At 44.1% G+C, this 26,280-nt stretch overlaps 1 protein-coding gene across 8 annotated transcripts in view; it reads right to left on the reverse strand.

Moving 5' to 3' along the window:
• Nucleotides 1-4,631: 4,631 nt before the first annotated feature.
• Nucleotides 4,632-26,280, reverse strand: part of LOC140734397 (Krueppel-like factor 12) — a 403,562-nt gene continuing 381,913 nt past the window's right edge. For all 8 annotated transcript variants that reach the window (XM_073058287.1, XM_073058285.1, XM_073058283.1 and 5 more), the window contains 2 exons: nt 18,527-18,675; nt 4,632-5,980 (listed from right to left, as the gene is read on the reverse strand). In XM_073058287.1, coding sequence (XP_072914388.1) covers nt 5,799-5,980; nt 18,527-18,675 — 331 coding nt within the window. In that variant the 3' untranslated portion in view covers nt 4,632-5,798. The remainder of the gene's footprint in view (nt 5,981-18,526; nt 18,676-26,280) is intronic.

Genomic DNA, 26,280 nt, shown 5'->3' on the forward strand with positions numbered 1-26,280 from the left:
CAGGGAAGAAATGTGATGAGTGATTCTGACTGTGGAATTACTTAGTGCCAGACGGGATGGTCTGAGTTATCTCAGAACCAGATGATCTCAAGGGGTTTTCACACAGAACAGAGTCTCTGAAGTTTACTGAGAATAGTGCAAAAGTCAGTACTGGTGAATGGCAGTTCTGTGGGTGAAAACACCCTGTTGATGAGAGGGGTCAGAGGATGGCCAGTCTGCTTCAAGCTGACAGGAAGGTGACAGTAATTCAAAGTACCACGCGTTTCAACAATGACGTGCAGAAGAACATCTTTGCACACACAACACATCGAACTTTGAAGTGCTGTAGATGGGCTACACCAGTTGGCCACTGAGTGTATATTATGAGATGCATTTTTCTTGAGAAATCTGGAAGAATGTTCTAGAATTCCCAGAAAAATAATTTGTGGCACTTACATCATGTCCTAGGCCATTCACACGCACAATTGCTTAACCTCCTATTGTGCAAAAAACACACAATGCAAATTAAACCACACAAATAACTCAGTACCTTAATCAAAGTGAGCAGCTGAGAAGAGCAAATCAGATGACCAACTGCCAGCAAGTTCATCATCAGCCACCTACCAGTGTTGCAGATCCATCACAGCCACCAGCAACAAAAGCCAACTGCCCGTCATGAATCGTTACAGGGAAGACTAATCATTCTGAGGTCTTGTAGAAATTTGGAATTCTGCTCTAGGCATTAAATTGGAAAATATACAAAAAATATAACTGCTCCAATTATAATTGCTCATGAAAAATATTATAGGGAATATAACTCTAACAGTCAAACATGCTTGATGTCAGGAAAAAGAACAAGTCTGTAGCATTTAAAAAGAATTAACAGGCTCTCCTTTGTCTTCAGCTAATCTCTATCTATACAAGTGGCCCCTGTTTTTTGAACGTTCGCTTTACGACAGCTCGCTGTTACAAAAGACCTGCATTAGTACCTGTTTTCGCTAACCAAAGAGGATTTTCGCTTTTACGGGAAAAAAAACGCCCCCTTTATACGTGTGTTTACCCCGAAAAAGACTACCATGACCGTGAAGCCTTGCGTGGGCAGTTGTGTGCGCATGCGTGTACGTGCGTATGTGTGTAGGTGCATAGACGTGTACGTGAGCATGCTCGTACGTGCCGATTTTTTTTCCTCCAAATCGATTTTGGCTTTCTGACTTCCTGATTTTGATAAGTGAAACTACACTGCACAGACAATATTTCTACTTTATATAGCTGTGTCTTCATCATATCATAGTAAAAGCAGGAATATGTTCGTGTTATTTTAGGTTTTATGTACTATTTGGTATGATTTAGTAGTTATTTTTTTGGGTCTGGGAATGCTCAAAAATTTTTCCCATATAAATTAATGGTAATTGCTTCTTTACTTTACGACATTTCGGCTTACAAACGGTTTCATAGGAACTCTCTACCTTCAAGATAGCGGGGGAAACCTGTACTCCTCTTCATGAATGTCTGAACCATTATAATATACCCAGGAGTTAGTTCCCATTCAATTACAGTGGATAGAGATAAGAGGATAGGAAAGAAAAGGTAGCCCAGATGATTATTGTACAATTTTAAAATTTACTTTGACATGCAGAATGAAATACATGATCATATTTTCTTTACTTAATGCTGGTTCAGGATTAGGTCAGAGATCTCTTAGTAAAATCACCATGGGCACTTTTATATGCACAATAGAGAGCAGAAGGGACTTCAGCTTAATGCCTCATCTAAAAGAGAAGCTTAAGTGTATTTGGTTAATGAAGAGTCAATTCTTACCCTTGACACTGACGTAGCCTTCTATCTGATTTTAACTAGGTTTGATTTACCCAACATGTCGAGGCACATCAAGTTAACTATTAAGGTTTTTACATTGCTTGAAATGGGTCGTTACATCTAGGGACATCAATTGAAGAAATTTCAATTTGATCATTCAAAATAAACTTTAATTAATTATGGATAAATCTGAAGCTCAGATACCTGGATATGTTAACATTTTCAATTTCCATTCACAATTTGGAGAGGGAGTAAGGTAATGGAAGCAAACATAATGGCCAAGAATTTTAGCATCTCTTGTCTCGGGCAGTGGCAGAGAGCTGAAAACTCAAGCATGTTAAAAACTGGTGGCAACTAATTAGGCAGTTCATTGTTTATGCATTCCACAATTCCACACAATTACATTAAAAATATTTCAGACAAAATCAAAAATCTATCTCAAACATTCTCAACACTCACAAACAGTGATGTTGAAAACTTCACAGCAGCATTTCATTCATTTTTGACATTAGCAACGGGTACCACAGAGAGCCCTTTGCTACTTTTATGCATTCCTGGACCACAACTTCTCTCCGGTTCAACAGAATGGCAAAGTTACTGCGTACGCTTCCACACCATGCCAGGGAGCACAGACAGTCTCGTTCAATGGGAAATTCTGCAACGGCAGAGCTACTTATGATTGCCAGTTCTTTGCACTAAATGGGGAGGCTGAAGACAGTGGAACATTGTGCCCCATCTCTTTAATGTGAAAAATGAACCAAAAATGAAAAGTGCAGTCACTCCGTCTTCATCTTCCTCATTCAAGATTCCGGTGCTGTCAGGACTTGAAGTGTACATTTGCACTTTGCATCCACTTGTTATAATGCACTTGCAACATTAAAATGGCAGTCAATTAAAGGTACTTCATTAAATACCTTTAATAGCTTCTCCACTTTCTGTGGTAGATATTGTAACATTATTAAATCTGGTAAAGCCCACCAAGACTCAGCTGCTATCCATTTTGACCACCACTTAGGCAGAAGAAAATCTGCAGTTACAAACAAGAATTCAGCAGGGAAAAATTTTAAAGTGCAAAGCAAATGCATCTTAGCAAAAGAACAAACCGAAGTCAAGCTTAAATAATGGTGTTTGTATTGTCAATGATAGGGAACTTAAAACACTACATTTTAAAAAGAAACAACATCAACCATCTTCACCATAAAAATTACTATAACCCAAATTGTCTGAATTCAGTTTTAGAAAATGGACACATCTTTGAAAAATCAAATGTTAGTTTATCCTATTTGCAAGTTGCAGCAGCTTTGCAACAACTTGTCAAATCCATTTTTGTATCATGTTCACATTTCCTTCCTAAAATGGTTAGCAGACAAGACCAAAGGTTTGAAATAAACGGAAAGGCCCATCATTTTATCTCTGTTACAGGTCTCATTGCACTTTCATGGCTTCCAACAGTGAGAAAACCACAAATATGTAGAGAGGAGACCACAATGCATTAGGAAGTTTCTGGCAAAAAGAGATGATAACAGCTTGTTAATAGACGGATAGCATTGGGTATCAAAGGGCTCTAGATAAACTGAGACCATACAGCATCACATCTGTTGTAAATATTATCTACTTCTGTGAAATACTGAATGCAAAAATTGGAAAGATGTGACACTTATTACAAGTGTTATAACTTAGAATACAAGTTTTTTCCCCAATAGTGAATACCCTGCCCACTGTGAATGCAAATTTAGAGACAATTTCCATTTGAAGTTTGCTGTTTACATAAAGTGCATCTCGCCATGAGCACCATTTACACAAAGTTTGAAAGAATGATTTTTCTCTCAAGACTGCCATCATTTATTGTTTAAACATCAAATGGCAATATAATTGGGGAAACTGACCAAAAGAAATAATGGAAACAGACACAGAGTGAATATTGTTCACCTTCTGGATGCTTCCAGTCTACCTGTGGATTAACACACAAGAGATTCTGCAGATGCTGTAAATCTGGAGAAACTCAGCAGATCAGGCAGCATTTACGGAGGGATTAAACAGTTGACATTTCGGGTCGAGACCTTTCCTTGGGATTAAATCAATTTTACCAATACTGGATTCAATGGCTTTCCAGAGCCAGTAAGTGGTCTGCTGAAAATGTAATTAACAGCAGTCCCATTTCAGATTTAAAAACAACAGGAATAAGAATTTAGAATTAATTTAATGGAGCACCTAGAATGATATTTTCACTTTTAAATGGTAAAGAACCATAAATCTGCTTATGGGGTTCCACGGTCTGTCTGTTAACCAGGTAATAATGTTATTACAAACTCTCAACCAACCATAAAGGCATCGTTAAACTTCCGATCCTGATGTCAGTACATTCATACTACATATCAAAAAGTCAAATTAAATGTGCATGTTGGTTTTTGATCAGCATTAGTCATTTATTAATGAAATCTAGAGATCACTCTTACACCAATAAAAGCTTGAAGACCATTCCAGAAACTTCCATTTACTCTGATTAAAATGTGATTCGCTGGTCTGGCTGAGTTTTTTTTAAATCTACTAACTACCACACAAGATAAATAGATTACACAATCAAACCAATACCTCACAGGGCAGTAAAAACAACACAACACAGCAGACAGGTCATATATTTTGCATTCTTGGACAGCTGCAGTTTTAACCCATCCTGGTAGCAAGGTGCTTAGTGCGGAAGTCTCCTCCTAACCTGCCACTTTATATGTATGTGTTAATACATAAACACCAGGTGCTTTGGGGAAAGCTCCACATCTTTGCATCTAGCTTCAGAGTTCATCAAACTGAACAAAAATGAATGGGGTAAATGGTAAATCTTCATCTTAAATTCATTTATTAATAATGAAGCATTCATAGTTAACTTTTAATAACCAACGTACATAGGTTTTTTTTATTTATACCATATAACTCCCAAATGGTTTCATGTTGTAACAAGCAGGAAAAATTCACAGTAGGCAACTACGGTTATTGCCAAGATGCATCAGAAGATATACCAGTTGGTAACAGTGACAACCAAAGACTGTGTGGGTGCCAGCACCAGCTTTGGTCTCTGTTGCTGAAGGAGCTGTAACTTTACTGGGATTGCCACAATGAAAACAGTATTAATATGTTTAAGATCACAAATACCATGATAACAATAAAATAACTAAAGGAAAGAGAATACTGGCTTGCCAACATCCTCCTACAAGCCTGAACAAAACAAAGTAGGGCTGATTATAGCAAATCACACTGAACAGCTAGATTTAGCTATTACTTTGAGGTGGAGAAAGACATTAATCAAAGACATACTGTATATCATAATTCTTCAGGGAGATTGCTACCAGGGGAAGGAAAGGTATTTATCAGCTGATGAGTATATCTGCTTAATGTTTCCATGTGCAATGCACAACCGAAACACAGAAAAGAAAATCATTTTGTGTCAGTAAAGTTTATGTATTTTAGCACTGAGCAGATAAAACACATTAAAATGGAATATTAAAATCAGTCAAAATGTTAGGAGTTCCCACTGTACAAATGGTTCACATTAAATGTGAAATATAATGACACAATGTGGAAGGAATATTTTGTTCTTTGTAAAACACAACACTAATAACTCATACTGACATCATTTCTGCTTTTATAAAACCTTAAGTTATAGGTCAACAAGGATGAAGTTGTATTTCAACATGACTTAGGCTGTGAATAAAAAGGCTGCCTGCTTTTTTCTGCCCTGTGTTAACGTAATCAAGAAGAAAAATTTATGACAAAATGACAGGCTTAGCTTAAATTACATGAATGCAGTCAGTACATAACATCAAAAGGTAAGCTGGTTTGAACAGTTTCACAGTCTTTGAGGGCAGGTGGGCTCTCTCTCTCTATTTCTCTTTCTAACTTGGCATCCACAGGTGCCATCTAGCAGCAGATGCTGTCAGAATTCAGCAATGCTGAACAATGGGATGGAGGCAGAGCTAGAACTCTGATGTGAAGTTGGCCTTAAAGTACCTTCACATCATCAAGTGTCTTCTGCGGTGCAGTGCAAGGTGGTCCGAGCGGGAAAAGCTCCGGTCACAGTCCGAACATTTGAAAGGCTTTATGCCAGTGTGCTTGCGGTAATGCCTTGTCAGCTCATCGGAGCGTGCAAACTTCCATGTACATCCTTCCCAGGTGCATCGGTAGGGTTTCTCTCCTAGGAAAGCAGACAAGAGTGTGAATTCCTGTACAATTGCAAGCAGCATTCCAAGACCACGAAGCATCTCTACATAGATCCTCTAGACCTGGAATTCGAAGACTGTAGGGAGGAATTAATTTATCAAAAGCAATGAAATATTTTTCATGTATTTGCATAACTATTAAAGACAAATCATTTTCTTCACAATCCCTTCTGAAGTGTGACATAAATTCATCAAAAATGTTATTCCTAGATACACTTCTTGTCTGCTAACTTGAAGTGCTTTTCCTGAACCTATTGTCTGACCAACTGTAGCATATCCAATTTCCACAATGTTCTAGTAATGTAATGATCAAATTTCATCCCTAGCTCTGAATACTTTTCACTCAGTAGCTTTTCACAATCACAAAAGACAAAAATCTAAACCCAAGTGACATGTGTATATTTAATTCTGAGAAAGAGGAAAGCATTGCTCTTCTGATTGCACATCTATTGTTTGGTATTGTTTGAAAGCATTCAACATTGCAGGGTGTGGCAATTGGGGAAAAAACATACTCCTTTGTTTAATGTAGAGTTTTTCAATCTGCAAGTGCATTCACACTTTTAATTTGACATTAATAAAAATGAACTTCTTCACACCATGCCATCAGAGAACTACTATGAAATAAATTCTCATGTTAGACTTTGCTAAGTATTCAGTTTAAAACTTGGTATTTTAACAAGAAAAAGCAAGAGCCTTTGCCACATGGTGCACGATATTGTAAAGTTTCATGATCTCAACTTAGTTTTAAAGTAGAAGATGGAGGAATTAATGAAAGACCATGAACTTGTAACTCAGCTCAAGAAATGTGTTTGGAGATGGCACAAAAGTATTCAAGTCAACTGCATGATATGACCAGACAGAAAGGAAGATCTTTCACTTACATCATTCACACCAAACAACATTAAAGCTGATTCTGGAGATATATTCTTACAGTGAAGACATTAGCATGGAAGATAAGTGTTAGCATGTATCATCTGGGTACATCGTAGATTTTTCTGTCAGCCAGGTAATTGTGGTTTTCTTTGGATCCTGACCAAAAGATAAGTGGTTGAGAGGTTGCACATGCTGGAGCATCTGTGAAGGCAAAGGGACAATCAACTTTATAGACTGAGGCCTTGCATCAGATCAGAGAGTGCAAAAGGGAAATAGCCAATACAAAGAGGCGAGGGAGAAGGAGTTGGCAGGTGACTGGGGGATCCAGGTGAGAAACAGTTCATGGCCAGATGAATCCAAGGGAGGGGGAAGGAGAGATGGAGACAGCTGGGATGGCAATAAAAATACTGGAATCTGAAAAGGAAGGTGACGAGTGAAACCAGGTAAGGGAGAGATGCTGGACAGATGGGAACTATGGGGGAAGGGTTAGCAGACTAAGTGTAGCGAGTGTGTCGATGGAACCAGGTGGGAAAGGAGGTTTGCAGTGAATGGGGTGTGTGAGAAAAGCCAAGTGGAACAGGAGGAAAGAGAGGAAAAGGAAGAGAGGGGGCATGCTACCTGAAATTGGAGGATTCAGTGGTCATGCCATTGAATTGTAGACTACTCAGTCAGAATATAAGGTATTAAGCAACACACACACACAAAATGCTGGAGGAACTCAGTAGGTCAGGCAGCATCTATGAAAATGAATAAACACATCGGTGTTTCAAGCTGAGACCTTTCATCAGGACTGGGAAGGAAAAGGGAAGAAGCTAGAATAAAAAGGTGGGTGGGGGAAAGAGGACAAACTAGGTGTTAGGAGAAGCCAGTGGGGTAGAAGTAAGGGCTGGAGAAGGAAGCTGATATGAGAGGAGAGTGGACCATGGGAGAAAGGGAAGAAGGAGGGGCACCAGGGGAAGGTGATAGGCAGGTGAGAAGAGGCAAGAGTGGGGAACAGAAGAGGGAAGGGGGAGGGAAAATGAAAAATTACCAGAAGGAGAAATTGATGTCCATCAGTTAGCAGCTACCTAGATGGAATTTCGTGCATTGTTCTTCTACCCTGAGAGTGGCCTCATTGTGGCAGAATAGGCAGCGGTGGCCTGACATGTTGGAATAGGAATTAAAATGGTTGGCCAGCAGGAACTTCTCTTTCGGCAGATGGAGCAGAGGTGCTGCACAAACTGGTCCCCCAATATGAAGTGTTGTTTCTTTAGTTTGCATTTGGCCTCACTCTGGCAATGGAGGAGGCCAACATCTGATAGGTAAGTGTGGGAGTGGGGAGGGTCACTGAAACTGTTTGCAAGCAGAAGCTTTTGATGATCAATGTGAACAGAGTACAGGCCTCAGCAAACGGGCTGCCTAGTCTGGCAGGCTGGATAGTGGGATATAGCCACTTCCTTCAAATGGCCTCATAGTATCTACTGCAAATCCCAAGTATTAGGGTGTCAGTTTACCATACCCCAGTCAAAAGAAGGCAGTTCCAACAGCACAACGTTCCCTCAGTCAGTCGGGGGCTTAGTAGACTGTTTTATTCTTGTCACACTTGCTGAGATACAGTGAAAAACTTTTGCCTTGCCTGCCATACATACAGACCATTCTGTTACAAAACTGCATTGAGGTAGTATATGGGAAACAATAACAGATTGCAGAGTAACAGAACATTGCAGCACAGTGCAGGTCCTTCTGCCCACAATGCTGTGCGGACGTTATAACCTACTCCAAGATCAACCTAACCCCTCGCTCCCAAATAAGACTTCTGATTTTCTATCATCTGTGTGCCTATCATATAGTCTCTCAAATATCCCTAATGTGTCTGCCTTTATCAACACCCACCACTGTCTGTGTGAAAAAAAACTACATTTGACACCACCCCCCCCCCCACTCATACTTTGCTCCATCACCTTAAAATTATGTCCCCTCATGTTAGCCATTTCCACTTTGGGAACAAGTCTCTGGCAATTCATTCGATTTATGCCTCTCATCTTGTACACCTCTATCAAGTCATCTCCATCCTCCAGCACCCCAAAGAAAAAAGCCCTAGCACACTTAACTATCTTCATAAAACATGCTCTCCAATCCAGGCAGCACCCTGGTAAATCTCCTCTGCACCCTTTCTAAAACTTTCACATGCATCCTGTAATGACGCAATCAGAAATGAACAGAACATTGCAAGTGAGATGTAACCAGAGTCTTATAGAGTTACATTACCGCACAGCTTTGAACTCAATACCCAAACTAACGAAGACCAACACACTATGTACTTTTTAACAACAACTTTGAGGTGTTTATGGGCGTGGACCCCAAGATTATTCTGTTCCCCACACTGCTAAATATCCTATCATTTATTCTGCTTTCAAATTCAACCTTCCAAAGTGAATCACCTTACACTTTTCTAGTTAATCTCCCTCTGCCATTTCTCAACCCAACTTTGCACCTCAACAATGTCTCACTGTAATCCTGGACAACATTCTACACTATCGAAAATACCATCAACCTTCATGTCATCTGCAAACTTACTAAACCACCCTTCCACTTCTTCATTCAGGTCATTTATAAAAATCACACAAAGAGCAGGAGCCCCTGAGAAGAGCAGTATACCAGATGGAGCGTTACAATTACAGGAAAGAAGATGGAGTACGCCAGAGAAAGTGCAGTGCAGGTAGACAATAAGGAGCAAGTCTATAATGTGGTGGATTATGAGGTCAAGTGTTCACTGCATCATTCTAGGTAACTGTGCAATAATCTCCTCACAGCAGGACAGATGTCCTTCAGCCTGGTGTTCTGTGCTTTCAGGTATCTTCTGCCTGATTTGGGGGGAGGGGGAGGAATGTCCAGGGTGGGCGGGGGTCTTTGATTATGTTGGTTGTTATACCAAAGCATCATCAAGAAGAACGACAACCTTCTGTATCAGTGCTGACTGCTGAGGGAGTTAGTAAATTTATGTCCAATGGATAACCATGATAATCAGTCAATAGGCCCAGTTACATAGGTCTCACGTTAATTGGGGAATGAAAGAAATTGAGAGCTAGTATTTTAACAGCATAAACATTTCCGGTTAATAACACTCAGTTTTAGTGGCTTAGAAATGGTGGGACAGTGGCAAAGCGGGTGAATTGAGTGGTACGTAATGGGACAATGGAAGTCCTGTCCAACAACACAGGAGGCCCAAGGTACCACACTCTACAGGACAGTACATGCACTTTCGGGAAATCCTTTCCATTTTGTACACAGTTAAGTCCTGAATGTGGGATATAGCAGGTGGAAAAAGTATCGGGGAAGTGGGGGGGGGGGGGGGAGGGTCAGCATGGTGGTTGCAAGTCCAGAGGAGGGAGTTACACTAGAGACTGTAAAAGTGAGAGAGGCAGCCCAGCTTTGGGGGTTAAAAAGGCCATTGGAAGGAGTTGGGTTAGAGACTGGAATGGCAGAAGTACATAGGGAAATATACTCCCCACCTTAAACCGAAGCAACTCTTACTCCTACAGGGAACATTTCTGTTAATCTATGTCCCTTACATTCTTGCATACCTCTATCAGTGACGTCTGGCGACTGTACTCGAACACAGCTTATCGAGTCGCTCCTCAAGACTGAATAAGACTTTGTGAAAGCTGATAATATACTGGAACTGGAACTGGAATTGGTATATTATTGTCACATGCACCAAGATAGAGCAAAAAGACGGTCCTGCATACTGTTCACACAGATCAAATCATTACACAGTGCACTGAGGTATGGCAGGGAAAAAAACAGTAACAGGATAAAGTGCAACTGCCACAAAGAAAGTGTAGTGCAGGTAATGTAGTGTTTTGCATCAACCTTCCCTGTCAGTCAAGAAATGTTACAAAAATCAAAATAGTGATGATTGAGGCAAGGTGAGAACACCAATCATCTCTGTACAGATGCTGGTGATACAACAAAATGAGAAAAAAATAATTGGGTCAGATGTGTAGGTGGAATTTCATTTCATGCTATACAGAAAAGCCTCTATGAGAACATGCAAATCATTTCAATAGATTTTGCACAATGGATCTTGTTTAGACAAAGCACCTATAGAAGGATCTTCCTGTCTCTATATTCCTGAAGCATCTCCGGCACTTCTCTCTGTCCTTCTCTCTCTACACCACCAGAGACAGATCTGCTGATATCTTTTATAAACCCACCAACTCCCACAGTTACTTTGACTACACCTGCTCCATCCGGTCACTTGCAAGGATGCCATTTCCTTTGCACAGCTCCTCCATCTCCACTGCATCTGTTCTCATGACCAGCCTTTCCATTCCAGATCATCCAAGATGTCCTCCTTTTCAGAAAAAGGAGTTCCTCTCCTGTGCTATCAACATAGCCTTCAACTGCATCTCCTGCATGTCTGCTCTCACCCCAACCCCTACTGACAATAACAGGGATAGGGTTCCCCTTTATCCTCACTTGCCATATCACTAGACTAATCATCCAACACACCATTCCCTGCAACATCTGCCATTTCCAACAGTATCCTGCCGCCAAGCACATCTTCACCCCTGTCTACACCACTGTCTCTGCAACTCCCTTGTCTGCTCATACTTCCAGGCACTTATCCCTGTAACAGAGATTAATGGTACACCTGCCCCAAATACCTCCTCCCTTACCACTATTCAGGGCCCTTCCAGGTGAGGCAGCACCACTCATGCAAAACCATCGATGTCATGTATTGCACCGTATTGGGGGAAATTGCTTCACTGAACACCTCTGTTTTGTCATGTCCCAGCTTCACACATTCTTGCTTTCTCATCCTCCTGCCTTTCCCCACTCACCTGGACTCATCTACTCTTACTCCTCTCCCTCCCCCACCATTTTGTTTGGTTTTCTGCCTGCCTCCTTTCCAGCCCAGATGAAGCCCAAAATGTTGACAGTTTGTTTCCCTCCATAAGTGTTACCTGACCTGCTGAGCTCCTCCAGCATTTTCATCCAGACTTCCAGCACCTTCAGCCCTTTACGGACTTACGTGCAGAAGAAATTTTACTTCATCCTGCATTGTTACAGGCTGCCTAGAATACATCCTGCACAACTCCACTGAACGAAACATTTTTCTAACATATGCATGGTGAGCAGCTTAGGCCTAAAAACGTACATTAAACTACTGAGAAGTGGGATCAGGTCTATTTTAGGCAAGTCTTCACAGTCCAGCAGCAAGATTTTGTCATCCCTGACGTCCTAAACATTGTGCACAACAGGTCCTGCATGTAAAATGCTCTCTAAGAATATTCCTCCACATCTTCCATCGGCAGAAGGTAGCAGCTGGCCTGCAGAAAAGGTGATAAGAAAGGTGATCAAGGAGACTGCAGAGCAGACGAGTTGCGGCCCAGGATGGACTAAAAATACAATTCCTGGTCTGAGCAACGTGAGCAGGATAGAGTTAGAGTTGTGAGTCAGAAAAAGACCAACAAATCTTCATAAGCAGAACTTAACTGCTAGAATTTTGCCTCCTCTATAAACCCATGCTGAAGATCACAACACAAAAAAATTTGTTGGCACACAGAATACAGTGCCACCCCTTGAGTCTTTAAACCCCACCCCTAATAAAAAAAATAACTTTCGAACAGGTTTTCTAAAATGTTTAACTTACTTCAGTCTGTCTCTGTTATTCTTTTATTAATGGTAAATCAATGAACACCTGTAAATAAGCAACAGGATGTATTCTTTTTCCCTCAAAAAAAAGTTCATAATGATTGTTACTAATTCAATAATTGAATGATAATCTCTGCTCGAAATTACCATGACAAGTGAGAAACTATTTTTAGAAGATTACTGCCAATTTGGGCACAGCTCTGGAACCTCTGATCTGGGGCAAAGGAGAGCAGCATCTACGGGTCCTGATTGAGGCATCAGATCACAGCAGTAAGTAATGCAAATATACAAGGATTACAAACCTGGCACAACTAGTGTTGTCCAAATCGAGAGAGGGGAGGGTCAGGAGGGATGAACAAAGAGTCAGGGGTTGTCATTGCTGTGTGTAGGTGGGTCTGTATGATCAATAATTTGGGGCATATCGACATCCCATTCCAGCCCAATTATTAAAACCCATTTATCCCAGAAGGAACTAATAATGGTCACTGGGTGGGTGCTCCAAAGTGAATGTTGCATGGACAACCGTGTCCAAAACAGAAATCATAGTTGGTGCACAAAGCTAACTGAATCCAGGAGGTGAGGTCTCAGGTCAAAGTGAGCCAGCAGCAGCCCAGAGTGAAAACAACCTAATCTGGGTAATTTAGAATACTGTGCCCACAGAATATAACACTGCATAAACTGTTAGGCCCATGTTTCCTCAGGCTTCCAGCACCCTCTTGTGGGCATCATGAGGCTTTGACATAGATTTCAACTGTGTTGAACACACTAAAATGTCATGTTCAGTCCTTGTGCCAAGTCAGGTTCCCCTCAAAAGATGTAAACTTCCCTCAAAACTTTATTTGAAACAGCCTAGAAACTGACTGTGCCAGGGATGAGATAAGAGCAGCACAGTTCAGGGCTGGGCTGAGCTTAACAGCACTTGGCTGCAATCTGATAAGGTTGTCAGGCTTTAAAGGCCCATTCTCCATGGTGACCATTCTACATGCTGCCACGTAGAAGAGGCAGGCTGTGTGAGGGACAGAAGAAGCTCCTAAATTCACAAAGAGAATCAGAATCAGGTTTACTAGCACAGACACATTTGTGATACAAGTTGATTGGCGGCAGCAGCATAGAGCAAGACGTATAAATTATAAGTAAATAAAGCAGAAGAGGAATAACGAGGTAGTGATCATGATTCATGGCCTGTTTAGAAATCTGATGGCTGATGGGGAGAAATTTTTCCTAAAACATTGAATGTGGCTCTTTAGCTACCTGAAACCTGATGTGACTAATGAACTAAATGCCAGGGAATAAGTTTTGTGAATTTGGAGAGGTGGGGAAGTGGAAGTAGAGGGTCTACAGTAAAATCAGCTGCACAACACTAAATGTGATTACGGGAGCTAGACACACAAACTATTAATCACAGGAGTTTTTACTCCAACTACACTGAGCCACAAACACTCCCATCTCCTGCACCCTCACTCATCAAGCCTTCAAATGACAGGCAATGTAACAGTGACTCAAGGCCTTCATCACCACCACTGAACATCCTTCACAGAGAAGAAATAAATCAGATTAATGCAGAAACTTCTGCACATTTCAAAAGGGTGCTGACGTCACACATTCCAGGTCAACAGGTACAAACAAAATCTTGATTGCTGGTCATCAGATTAATGTTTAATAATCACAGTCTCTTTGCAGCAGACCACATGATTGTGAAATAATCACACCGGTGCCAGAACTGCCACACTACTCTGACAAAGATTGCATACAACATCCAAAGTGAAATTGCTTACTCTTTTCTGGTTTCTTTCACTGCTTGTTCTGCTCCTATAATAGCACGGTAACATATGTGGGCAGCCCAGCACAATACTTGCTGATTTGATTTGATGCAAACAGCGCATTTCATTGTGTCTTTCAACATACATGTGACAAATAAAACTAATCTAATCTCTAAGGAGAAACTACAATAGCGAAGGGAATAAGGCCACACGCTGAGATAAAATGCTTGCTCGACATTACCCATTAAGAAATCTCTCTATCCAGGTAACAGGAATTATGAAAAGCATTTGTGCTGTAGGAAGATGCCACAATACAGGCTGAGTGAAACAATCATCAGTTGTGCTCTATTAATGCAAAGGTTTTAAGTTAACTTCGACTGGACACTCATAGAAACATAGAAACCTACAACATGATACAGGCTCTTCAGCCCACAAAGCTGTGCCAAACACATACTTACTTTAGAAATTAGCTAGGGTTACCCACAGCCCTCTAGTTTACTAAGCTCCATGTATCTATTCAGCAGTCTCTTAAGAGACCCTATCATATCCATCTCCACCACTGTTGCCAGCAGCCCATTCCATGCACTCACCACTCTGCGTGAAAAAAATGTGTCCTCTCGTGTTTTGACATTTCAACCCTGGAAAAAAGCCTCTGACTATCCGCACAATGAATGCTTCCCATCATCTTATACACCTCTATCAGGTCACTTCTCATCCTCTGCCGTTCCAAGGAAAAAAGTCTGCATTTACTCAAGCTATTCTCATAAGGCATGCTCCCCAATCCAGGCAACATCCTTGTAAATCTCCTCTGCACTCTTTCTATAGTTTCCACATCCTCCCTGTTGTGAGGCAACCAGAACTGAGCACAGTACTCCAAATGGGGTCTGACATTACCTCTCGGCTTTTAAACTCAATCCCACAATTGATGAAGTCCGATCCACCGTGTACCTTCTTAACTACTCGGTCAACTTGCGCGGCAGCTTTGAGTGTCCTATGGACTCAAACCCCAAGATCCCTCTGATCCTCCACACTGCCAAGAGTCTTACCATTAATACTATATTCTGCCATCATATTTGACCTACCAAAATGAAGCACCTCACACTTACCTGGGTTGAACTCCCATCAGCCAATTCTCTGCCCAGTTCTACACCCTATCAACGTCCTGCTGTAACCTCTGACAGCCCTCCACACTATCCACAAAACCCCGAACTTTTGTGCCATCAGCAAATGTACTAACCCATCCATCCACTTCCTCATCCAGGTCATTTATAAAAATCACAAAGAGTAAGGGTCCCAGAACAGATCCCTGAGGCACACCACTGGTCACTGACCTCCACGCAGAATATGACCCATCTACAACCATTCTTTGCCTTCTGTGAACAAGCCAATTCTGGATTCTCAAAGCAAAGTTCCTTTTTGAACCTTTCATAAGCTTTTTTCTTTTTGCCTAAATTTTCAACAGCCTTTGTACCCCACAGTTCCTGTACCCTAGCATCCTTTCCGTCTCACTGTAACGTACCCATGCAGAACACCACACAAATATCAGCTGAACATTTGCCATATTTCTGCCGTACATGTCCCTGAGAATATCTGTTCCCAATTTATGCTTTCAAGTTCCTGCCTGATAGCTTCACATTTCCCCTTACTCCAATTAACTGCTTTCCTAACTTGTCTGTTCCTATTCCTCTCTAATGCTATAGTAAAGGAGATAGAATTGTGATCACCATCTCCGAAATGCTCTCCCGCTGAGAGACCGGACACCTGACCAGGTTCATTTCCCAATACCAGATCAAGTACAGTGTCTCCTCTTGTAGGCTTATCTACATATTGTGTTAGGAAACCTTCATGAACACACCTAACAAACTCCACCCCATCTAAACACCTCAACTCTAGGGAGATACCAATCAATATTTGGGAAATTAAAATCTCCCACCACAACAACCCTGTTATTATTACACCTTCACAGAATCTATCTCCCCACCTGCTCCTCGATGTCACTGTAACTATTAGGTGGCCTATAAAAGAACACCCAGTAAGAGTTATTGACCCTTTTCTGTTTCTAACTTCCAGCCAGAGACTCCGTAGACAATCCCTCCATGACTTCCTCCTTTTCTGCAGACGTGACACTATCCCTGATCAGCAGTGCCACGCCCCCATCTCTTCTGCCTCCCTCCCTGTCCTTTCTGAAACAACTAAAGCCTGGCACTCTACGTAACCATTCCTGCCCCTGAGCCATCCAAGTCTCTGTAATGGCCACACCATCAAAACTCCTAAGTATTGATCCAGGATCTAAGCTCATCTGCTTTGTTCATGACGCTTCTTGCATTAAAATAGACACATCTCACTGAGCATACCTCTTCTGTCACTTACAAACCCCCTCTCGCACTGTCTCCAAGCTTTCTCTATTTGCGAGCCAACCGACCTTGGTGTATTAGTGTAGACTTTTTTGCTTGAAATCCCCAAACACTGAATTCCAATCTGATTAACCTATTACGTGCAGTACCCTCAGCAGCTGGGAACAAATAGTTTCTAGATTATGGAACAAATAGTTTCTAGATTATGGAACAAATAGTTTCTAGATTATGAAACTGCAAAACAAAACCTCTGGAAGCATATCAAGTAACATCCTTGGGATCAGAGACAGCATTGATGTTTCAGGTGACAGACATTCATCTGAACTCAAAGATCACTCATAAGAAAATACTGAGATTGTGAAGGAAACCATTCAAGTTAACAGTTCAGGGCATCATACTGTAATGTGCTAACCAGCACAGTGGGCTGGGCGCAACTAGATGTTAAGCAGGTTGGGATCTCCCAGTTGGTGTAATATATTGGAGCTAGGACTGGTTTGTGGAGGAGCATTTTGTTTGCACTAGAGACTACGACTAGCTAGGCTTCTTGTGATAATCCTCTCTGTGAGGGAGTCTCTGGTCATCCACCTCTCCTCAGTACTCCTACTTCTCCTGCTCTTCAGGGTCTGCCTTTACCACTGGACTCAGCCTTGCATGCTAGTCTTCCTTCAGCACCCGCCCCTCACTTCAAATTGGCTGGGTTGTGCAGCAGACCATGACAAAGTCTCTATTGCCTGGAATGTGGTCTGGACTTAACTTCCTTACTAAAATAAATATTATCACATGGAGAGAAGGGGTTTTGACAAAATATATATCACTCATAGAACAGCTGATGAAAAGCCTGACTTAACCAATTGGCAATCCTGAAAAAATTAGATTTTCTAGATATTAGAATATTTCTTAAAAATAACTTACTGTAAAAAAGAAAAACATAGTTAAATTTTGAAATATAAACTGACAACACTTCAAACATAAGAATGACTTTAAACATTTAATTAAACTTAAATTCAGTAAAATAAAATGTAAATTTCTTTTAGCTTGATTCCTCGGGTGTTGAACGAATAGCTCAATCTCTCACATGTACTCAGCAAATGAACCGTTTTAGATGCTGGGAAGCAGCACAACTTTGCACGCTGTTGCCAGACCCCTTGAAGAGTGCAACATCAGATTGCTATTTGGAAAAGCCCATCTTGAAAGAGCTAGTGTTTGTTCAGGAACCTTTTGCTGATGGCTTTAAGATAAATGATTGCAATCTTGTGCAGAACAATGCTATTTCTGTTTAAACTGGTTATCATATCTTAGCTGGTCAGAGGTTAACTGTGCAGAGACAGACACCCAATGGGTGACAGATATCAAATCAAGGCTAAAGGAAGAGGTTTGCATTGATGTCATAATTACATTGAAAAGTTTATGTTACCTTAACTATACAAAACCTTGAGCGAACATTTAAAATACCCACTAAGCCTGATGAAATTACAATTACCAAGAAACCACACAGATATCACAGTGTACTAAATTAATACTTTGGTTTTCACCAGCAAGCGATTTCCTCAGCTCTGGTCAGTAGCAAGGTTCCCTTGATGAATAACTTAAGTTTATGTGGAGGTATTGGATTACAATTTCACTTCCAGATTTTTGCATTAGTCAGTCTGCAATAAGGTAAGAAAAGAACTTGCAATGATGAACAAAGAGAATACATATAATTACCTGCCATGCTACCCTTCTTGCCATTTATCACTCTATCTATATTTTGCTAAACACACTAACATTCATGTCTCATGTTGGCTATGCTCCCAGTAATTGGCACGGTGCGCCTGTTACCATCTAAAAAAGGTCAAGATAAATGCCACAAATTATTATTAAACTTGTTCAAACTAACATCCTGGATTAAACCTACCTGTGTGAATCCTTCGATGTGCTTTTAAGTGAGAGCTCTTTGTATACACTTTATTACATCCCTCAAAGTCACACTGGTGGACACGTCTCCTTTTCGGGTCAGGTGACTCAGATCTCGGCAGTCGTCGGATTCCATGCAGGCTCTGAGCACTACAAGAGGCAGGACGTGAAGTTAAATTGTCGTCATACACATGGACTAGGAAGTACTAAGTAACAACTTTAACAGCACAGGCAACAATAGATGAGGCTGATTTAACAGTTCATACAGAGATGTGGTTGCAGGCTATCCAGGACCTGGTGCTCAATATTCCATGATCCAAATTTCCAAAAACTGGCAAGGACATCATCAAAGGAAGATTTGTGGGGTGTGTCCAGGATTGCTTCTTCGAACAGCAGGTTCCAGAACCAAGCCAGGAATAGGTTATTTTCGATATGGTCACGTCTATTGATGAAATGAGTTTACTTCAAAGAGGAACATATAAAAATCTCAATCACAAGTGATAAAAGTAGGCTAAAGATGGACAAGTTACCCAAGACCCAATGGCCCAGAACTAAATAAGGAGACTACAGACCAGTTAGTAGTCAATAAAGAGGAAATAACTAAATAACTAATCGGTAAGAAAAAACTGAATATAATTAAACTAGACAACAGATAAATCATATTTGACAAAATGTGCGATGGGGGGTGGACAGAAGGGGACCTGTGGATGTAGTGTATTTATTACCAAAAGGTATTTGACAAGGTGTGAATAAAAGGCTGGTGTGTAAATTATAACTTAAGGTATTGGAGGATGAGTTACATGGATTGCAGACTGGCTGTCATGAAGCAAAAAAAGTTGAAATATATGTGTAACACACTCAAAATGCAAGAGGGACTCTGCATCGGGCAGCATCTATGGAAGGAAATGAGAAATTGATGTTTTGGGCCGGGAATCTGATGAAAGGCCTTGGCTCGAAACAGTAACTATTTATTCACTTTCATAGATGCTGCCTGACCTGCTGGGTTCCTCCAGTGATTTGTGTATGCTGCTCAGAACTTACAACACTTTCAGAATCTCGTGCTGTCCTTTTCAAGCTGGAGTGCTGTAATTAGTGGAGTATCCCAGGGATCGGTTCCTGTCCCTCAACTGTTTACATTAATGACATGCAGAAGGGAACAAAATGTACAGTTTCCAAGATTGCTGATGCTTCAAAAATAGATGGGGCAAGACATTTATGATGAGGACATTGTGACTCTTCAATGGGATATAGCTAGACTGAGTGACTGGAGATATAGCTAGCTTGAGTAACTAGGGAAAAAACTGACAAATGGAGTTTAATGTGGAGAAGGGCCATGGACTTCAGTAAAAAGAATTAAACAACAAATTATCCAATGGAAAGAGCCTGAAAATGAGTGAAATTCAAAGAGATCCAGATTTTCTCGTGCATGAATCATATAAGGTTAGCAGGCAGGTCCAACAAGTTGTTAAAGAAAGCAAACAGCATGGTGGCTTTTATTGTGAAGAGGTTGAAGTTTAACAAAAGGGAGCTCTTTTTTTTACAGCTGAACAGGGCGTTGGCGAGGTCACACCCAGAATACTGTGTACAGTTTTGGTCCCTTACCCAATAATGAATAGTACTGGAAGCAATCCAAAGAAGGGTCATCAGGTTAATTCCTTGCATATCAAAAGAGGCGAGATGACTTGGGTTTTGTATTGCTTGGAGTTTAGAAAAACGAGGGATCTTTATTCAAGCATATAAAGTCCAAAGGAAGATTGACAAGACTGATTGCTGGACATATTTACAAGCTAGCGAGTCACAAACAAGAGGACATTTCTACAAGGGACTGATCATTTAAAACAGTAACAGGGTGTTGTGGTGACTCACTTCCCAGCGCACTGGAACTGGCTCACAAAGCGGCGTGCGTCGGCATTAAGGCCAGTCCCAAAAAGGGCGCCAAGCCTGCTTCACCAGCAAGGGGAAAAGCCCGCACGCGGGACGGGACAGTGAATACGCGCCCCCTACAGCATTCCCGCCCGGGGAGGGCGGGATCAGGAAGGCTTTAAAGTGAGGCTGCGAGGTTTGAATAAACCTCTTTTGTAACTGCAGCTCACCAACTCCGTGTCGTTATTGCAGCGCTGCGTGTAGAACACCGCTACAATTGGTGACCCCGACGGCCCAAACGATATTTGGGCCGAAGATTAACGACGCCGCATCTGTTCATGCGGTTTCGTTAAAACTGCCAAGCTTCTAGACGCTGTGACCTCACCTACGGTTCCAGCAAGCAGAAGCCCAATTCCACATTCGGCAGATAACCTCGGATGCCACACATTACTACTACGTGGTGAGCTCCCTCGACCAGGAGACAGCCGCCCAGGTTGAGGAGTTCCTACAGTCTCCCCCGGAGGACGGCAAATACACAGAATTCAAAGCCTTGCTCATAAGGACTTTCGGACTCTCACGGCGCGAGCGAGCTGCCCGCTTACTGCACCTGGATGGTTTGGGAGACAGGCCGCCGTCAGCTTTGATGAACGAGATGCTGTCCCTGGCTGGAGGACACAAGCCCTGCCTCATGTCTGAGCAGGCATTCCTGGAGCAGCTGCCCGAGGACATACGCCTGCTGCTGTCCGACGCGGATTTCAGCGATCCTCGGAAGGTGGCTGCCCAGGCGGACATGCTGTGGAAAGCCAAGAAGGAGAGTGGGGCGTCCGTCGCACAGATCATCACGCCACGCTCCCAGCAGCAAACCAGACCAGGCCCGGCCACAGAGCCCGCAAACCCCAGAGGCAGGGGTGAGGAGACCAACGAACAATGGTGCTTCTACCACCAACGGTGGGGCGCAGAAGCCCACTGCTGTAGCCCATCCTGCAAGTTCCCGGGAAACGCCAGGGCCAGCCGCCGCTGATGGCTACAGTGGCTGGCCATTGGGATAGCCTCTGGTATATCTGTGACAAGCAATCAGGACGCCACTTTTTGGTCGACCACCGGAGCCGAGATCAACGTCTTATCTCCGACGAGTTACGGCACCCGCAACAGAGAACTGGGTCCCATCCTGAGGGCCGTGAACGGCAGCACAGTAAGGACCTACGGCACCCACACAGTGCAGCTGCAGTTCGGCTCCAGCCGGTTCATGTGGGACTTCACACTGGCCGCCATAGCCCAACCGCTCCTGGGAACGGATTTTTTGCGAGTTCACAGCCTACTGGTCGACCTGCCGAGGCAGAGGCTGGTCCACGCCAAGACCTTTCAAACGTTCTCCCTGGGTGAAGCTCAGTTGCCGGCCCCACACCTAGACTCCATCACGCTGTCCGACAACGACTTCACCAGAGTCCTGGCGGATTTCCCATCGGTTCTGGCACCGCAGTTCATGGCAGCCGTGCCCAGACACGGTGTACAGCACCACATCCCGACACAGGGCCCATCCCTCCACGCCTGTGCTCGAAGGCTTCCCCCGGACAAGCTCCGACTGGCGAAGGAGGAGTTCAAGAGGATGGAGGAATTGGGGATCATACAGCGGTCCGACAGCCCATGGGCCTCCCCCTGCACATGGTGCCCAAAGCAACAGGGGGCTGGAGACCATGCTGCGACTACCGCAGGCTGAACAAGGCTACAACACTGGACCGCTACCCTGTGCCGCATTCAGGACTTCGCAGCAAACCTGCACGGCACACGGATCTTCTCCAAGGCAGACCTCATCCGGGGATACCATCAATTCCCGATACATCCGGACAACGTCCCCAAAACGGCTCTCATCACCCCTTTCGAGTTCCTCCGCATGCCATTCGGCCTGAAGAATGCCGCACAGACGTTTCAGCGGTTAATGGACACGACCTGGACTTCGCTTTCATCTATTTGGACGACATCCTCATAGCCAGCAGCAGTCGTCAGGAACATCTGTCCCACCTCCGTCAACTCTACGCCCAACTGAGTGAATACGGCCTGACAATCAACCCGGCCAAATGCCAGTTCGGGCTCGACATCATTGACTTCCTGGGCCACAGGATTACTAAAGACGAGGCAACCCCTCTGCCCACCAAGGTAGACGCGGTCCGCCATTTCTCCCGACCCAACACAATCAAAGGCCTTCAGGAATTTGTGGGTATGGTGAATTTCTATCACCGCTTCCTCCCTTCAGCTGCCCGAATCATGCGCCCCTGTTCGCTCTGATGTCGGGTAAGGGCAAGGACATTACCTGGGACGACGAGTCCGCAGCCGCTTTCATTAAAACCACAGAAGCCTTGGCAAACGCCACAATGCTAGTGCATCCCAGAACGGATGTCCCTACCACCCTCACAGTGGACGCATCCAACACGGCAGTCGGTGGGGTGCTGGAACAACTCATCGAGGGTCGCTGGCAACCCCTGGCGTTTATCAGCCAACACCTACGACCACCCGAGCTCAAATACAGTGCTTTCGACCGGGAACTGTTAGCGCTATACCTGGCAATCCGGCACTTCGGGTACTTCTTAGAAGGTAGGCCCTTCACCGCGTTCACGGACCACAAACCGCTTACCTTTGCGTTCACGAAAACATCTGACCCCTGGTCGTCCCGCCAACAGCGACACCTGTCCTACATCTCCGAATACACGACGGATGTCCGGCATGTCTCAGGAAAGGACATTGTCGTGGCAGACGCCCTCTCCTGCCCTAACGTCCAAGCCCTGTCCAAGGGGTAGACTATGAAGCACTGACGGAGGCGCAGCAGGCAGATGAGGAGATCCCTAGTTACAGAACCGCAGTCTCCGGTTTGCAGCTCCAGGACCTCCCCGTAGGCCCAGGTGAGAGGACCCTACTCTGTGACGTCACCACTGGCCAACCCCGCCCCATCACGCCAGCAGCCTGGCAGCGGCGCGTTTTCGACTCCATTCACAACTTAGCGCACCCCTCCATCAGGACAACTGTCCAGATGGTAGCCAACAGGTTCGTTTGGCACGGACTCCGCAAGCAGGTCAGTGAATGGGCCAGAACGTGCATGCACTGCCAAACAGCCAAGGTGCAGCGGCACACCAAAGCTCTGCCGCAGCAGTTCCACCCCACCCACCGGCGTTTCGACCACATTCATGTGGATATCGTGGGCCCCCTGCCAGTGTCGCGAGGAACGCGGCACCTCCTGACTATCGTGGACCGGTTCACAAGATGGCCAGAGGCGGTCCCACTCACCGACACCACCTCCGAATATTGTGCCCGGGCACTGATTGCCACCTGGGTATCCCGCTTTGATGTACCAGCCCACATTACCTCCGACAGAGGCGCCCAGTTCACCTCCAGCCTCTGGTCAGCTATGGCCAGCCTTTTGGGGACACAGCTGCACCACTCAACTGCCTACCACCTACAGTCCAACGGCCTGGTGGAGCATTTTCAAAGTCACCTGAAGTCGACTCTCATGGCCCGCCTCAAAGGGCCTAACTGGGTGGACGAGCTTCCCTGGGTTCTGCTCGGAATCCGCACGGCACCCAAAGAGGATCTGCACACCTTGTCAGCCGAGCTGGTGTACGGTGCACCCCAGGTCATCCCAGGAGAGTTCATACCAGCCCCAAGGGGGCAAGAGGAAGTCCTGGGCAGACTACGCGAGAGGCTCGGTAACCTGGCCCCCATACCCACTTCGCAGCATGGGCAGAACCTGACCTGCGTACCCAAAGACCTGCAAAACTGTAAGTTCGTTTTTGTACGACGGGGCGGACACCACTACAGCGGCCCTACAAGGGGCCGTTTACGGTGATCAGAAACAACGGGTCCACACTCGCGCTGGACGTTGGGGGGAGAGAGGAGGTTTTCACGGTGGACCGACTCAAACCGGCCCATGTGGACGTGGCGCAACCGGTCGAGGTTCAGCGCAGTGGCAGACCTCCCAAACAGAGTCCGACCCAGACTCTGTTTGACCCAGATGTATCGCCGGTTCTGGGGGGGGGGGGGGGTTATGTGGCGACCCACTTCCCAGCGCACTCGAACCGGCTCACAAATCGGCGCGCGCCGGCATTGAGGCAGGTCCCAAAGAGGGCGCCAAGCCTGCTTCACCAGCAAGGGGAAAAGCCCGCGCACGGGACGGGACTATGAATACGCGCCCCCTACAGCATTCCCGCCCAGGGAGGGCGGGATCAGGAAGGCTTTAAAGCGAGGCCGTGAAGTTTGAATAAATCTCTTTTGCAACTGCAGCTCACCAACTCCGTGTCGTTATTGCAGCGCTGTGTGCAGCACACCGCTACAGTGTGAATCTTTGGAATTCTCTGTCTCTGAGATCAGTGGAGACAGTATCAATAGATATATCTGAATGATTAAGGAACTGAAGGTCATGGGAAGCTGGCACAGAAGAGGAGCTGAAGTGAACAGTCCCTTCGACCCAGCTCCTCCATGACAATTGCGTTGCACAACCTCACCTGTTTAATCCGGTCGCTAGGCATCTATATTTATAAAAATCATCAGTCTTTAATTACCTGGAAAAAAAACACCACCAACAGGGGGCAGTGAGGTCTTCTACTGGGAAATTTTAATACATTCTATATAACATAAATAAATTGACTGCAACATACAACTGGCAAACAGACCAACCAACTTCCTTCTGAAGTAAATTGGCCAGCAAACTCCATACTGATGCATTGCTGCTCGTAGTTAAAGCTGACGGCAGATGGATGTTTCTGAAACCCATTTATCCCGGAAGGCTGTATCATTCGAGAGGAGTTTGCTGTCGCTGCCTCTCCTCCTCCTCTTCTAGTTGTGGGAAGTTTGTCAACTCTAGAACCGGTTTCAGTTTTGGAATGATGGCCCATTGAACAAAGATAACAAACAGGATGCTAATGATCAAGGACATAATGAGTTGAATGAACTGAACTGATTAACTGAAACAGAAACGGGTGTCGATGGAATCAAACTGGGCAAAGGACATCTAAACTAAAAGGTGAGGGTGTGGCAGATGTGTCAGTTTAACCTTCAAACCATCAATTTTTACACCATGGCAAGACTGAGCTTAGTAACAAGACACAAGGTGGTCATCCTGCATCAGCAAGGTCTCTCCAAGCAGAAATTTCACAGCAAACAGGAGTTTTAATATGTGCTATCCAAGTGCTTCCAAAGAAACAAAGAAATGGGGAAGGTTGAGGACCAAAAACACAGTGGTCAGCCATAGAAACTGAGTGCAGCAGACAAGAGATACATCAATCTGGCGTCTAACTCAGAAGTCTAGCACTGCTATCAGCTCTGAACTCACAGAAACCACTGGAACCCAAGTACTATCTTGTCAGGAGTGGTCTTCATGGAAGAGTTGCTGTCAAATAGCTATTCCTCTCAAGTGGAAACAAAACCAAGAGACTCACCAATGCACAAAATATTAACGATTAACGATGGGAGCAAGTGCTCTGGACTGACAAGTCAAAATTTAAAATCTTTGGCTCAAACAGGAGGCAGTCTGTCCGTCGAGGAGCTGAAGAGCGCTACATGGACGACTGTCTGCAGCCAACCAGAAAGCACGATGGAGGTTCCCTACATCTGGATTTCTGCAAGTGGAGTTGGTGGTCTGGTCAGAATTAACAGGATCCTCAACACTGAGAATACAAGCAGATTCTCATCCACCACATAATATCACAGGCTGGTGTCCGATCGTCCCCAGTTCCACTCTGTAGCAGCACAATGACCCCAAACACATGGCCAACATCATAAAGAAAAGAAGAACAAGGGGGTTCTGCAACAGACAATATGGCCTCCACAGAGCCCTGATCTCAACATCATCGAGGCTGTCGGGACTCTTAGAGAGACAGATGCTGGCAAGACAGCCAAAGTCTGCAG

The sequence above is a fragment of the Hemitrygon akajei genome, chromosome 10, assembly GCF_048418815.1.
Source record: "Hemitrygon akajei chromosome 10, sHemAka1.3, whole genome shotgun sequence".
Taxonomy (NCBI): Eukaryota; Metazoa; Chordata; class Chondrichthyes; order Myliobatiformes; family Dasyatidae; genus Hemitrygon; species Hemitrygon akajei.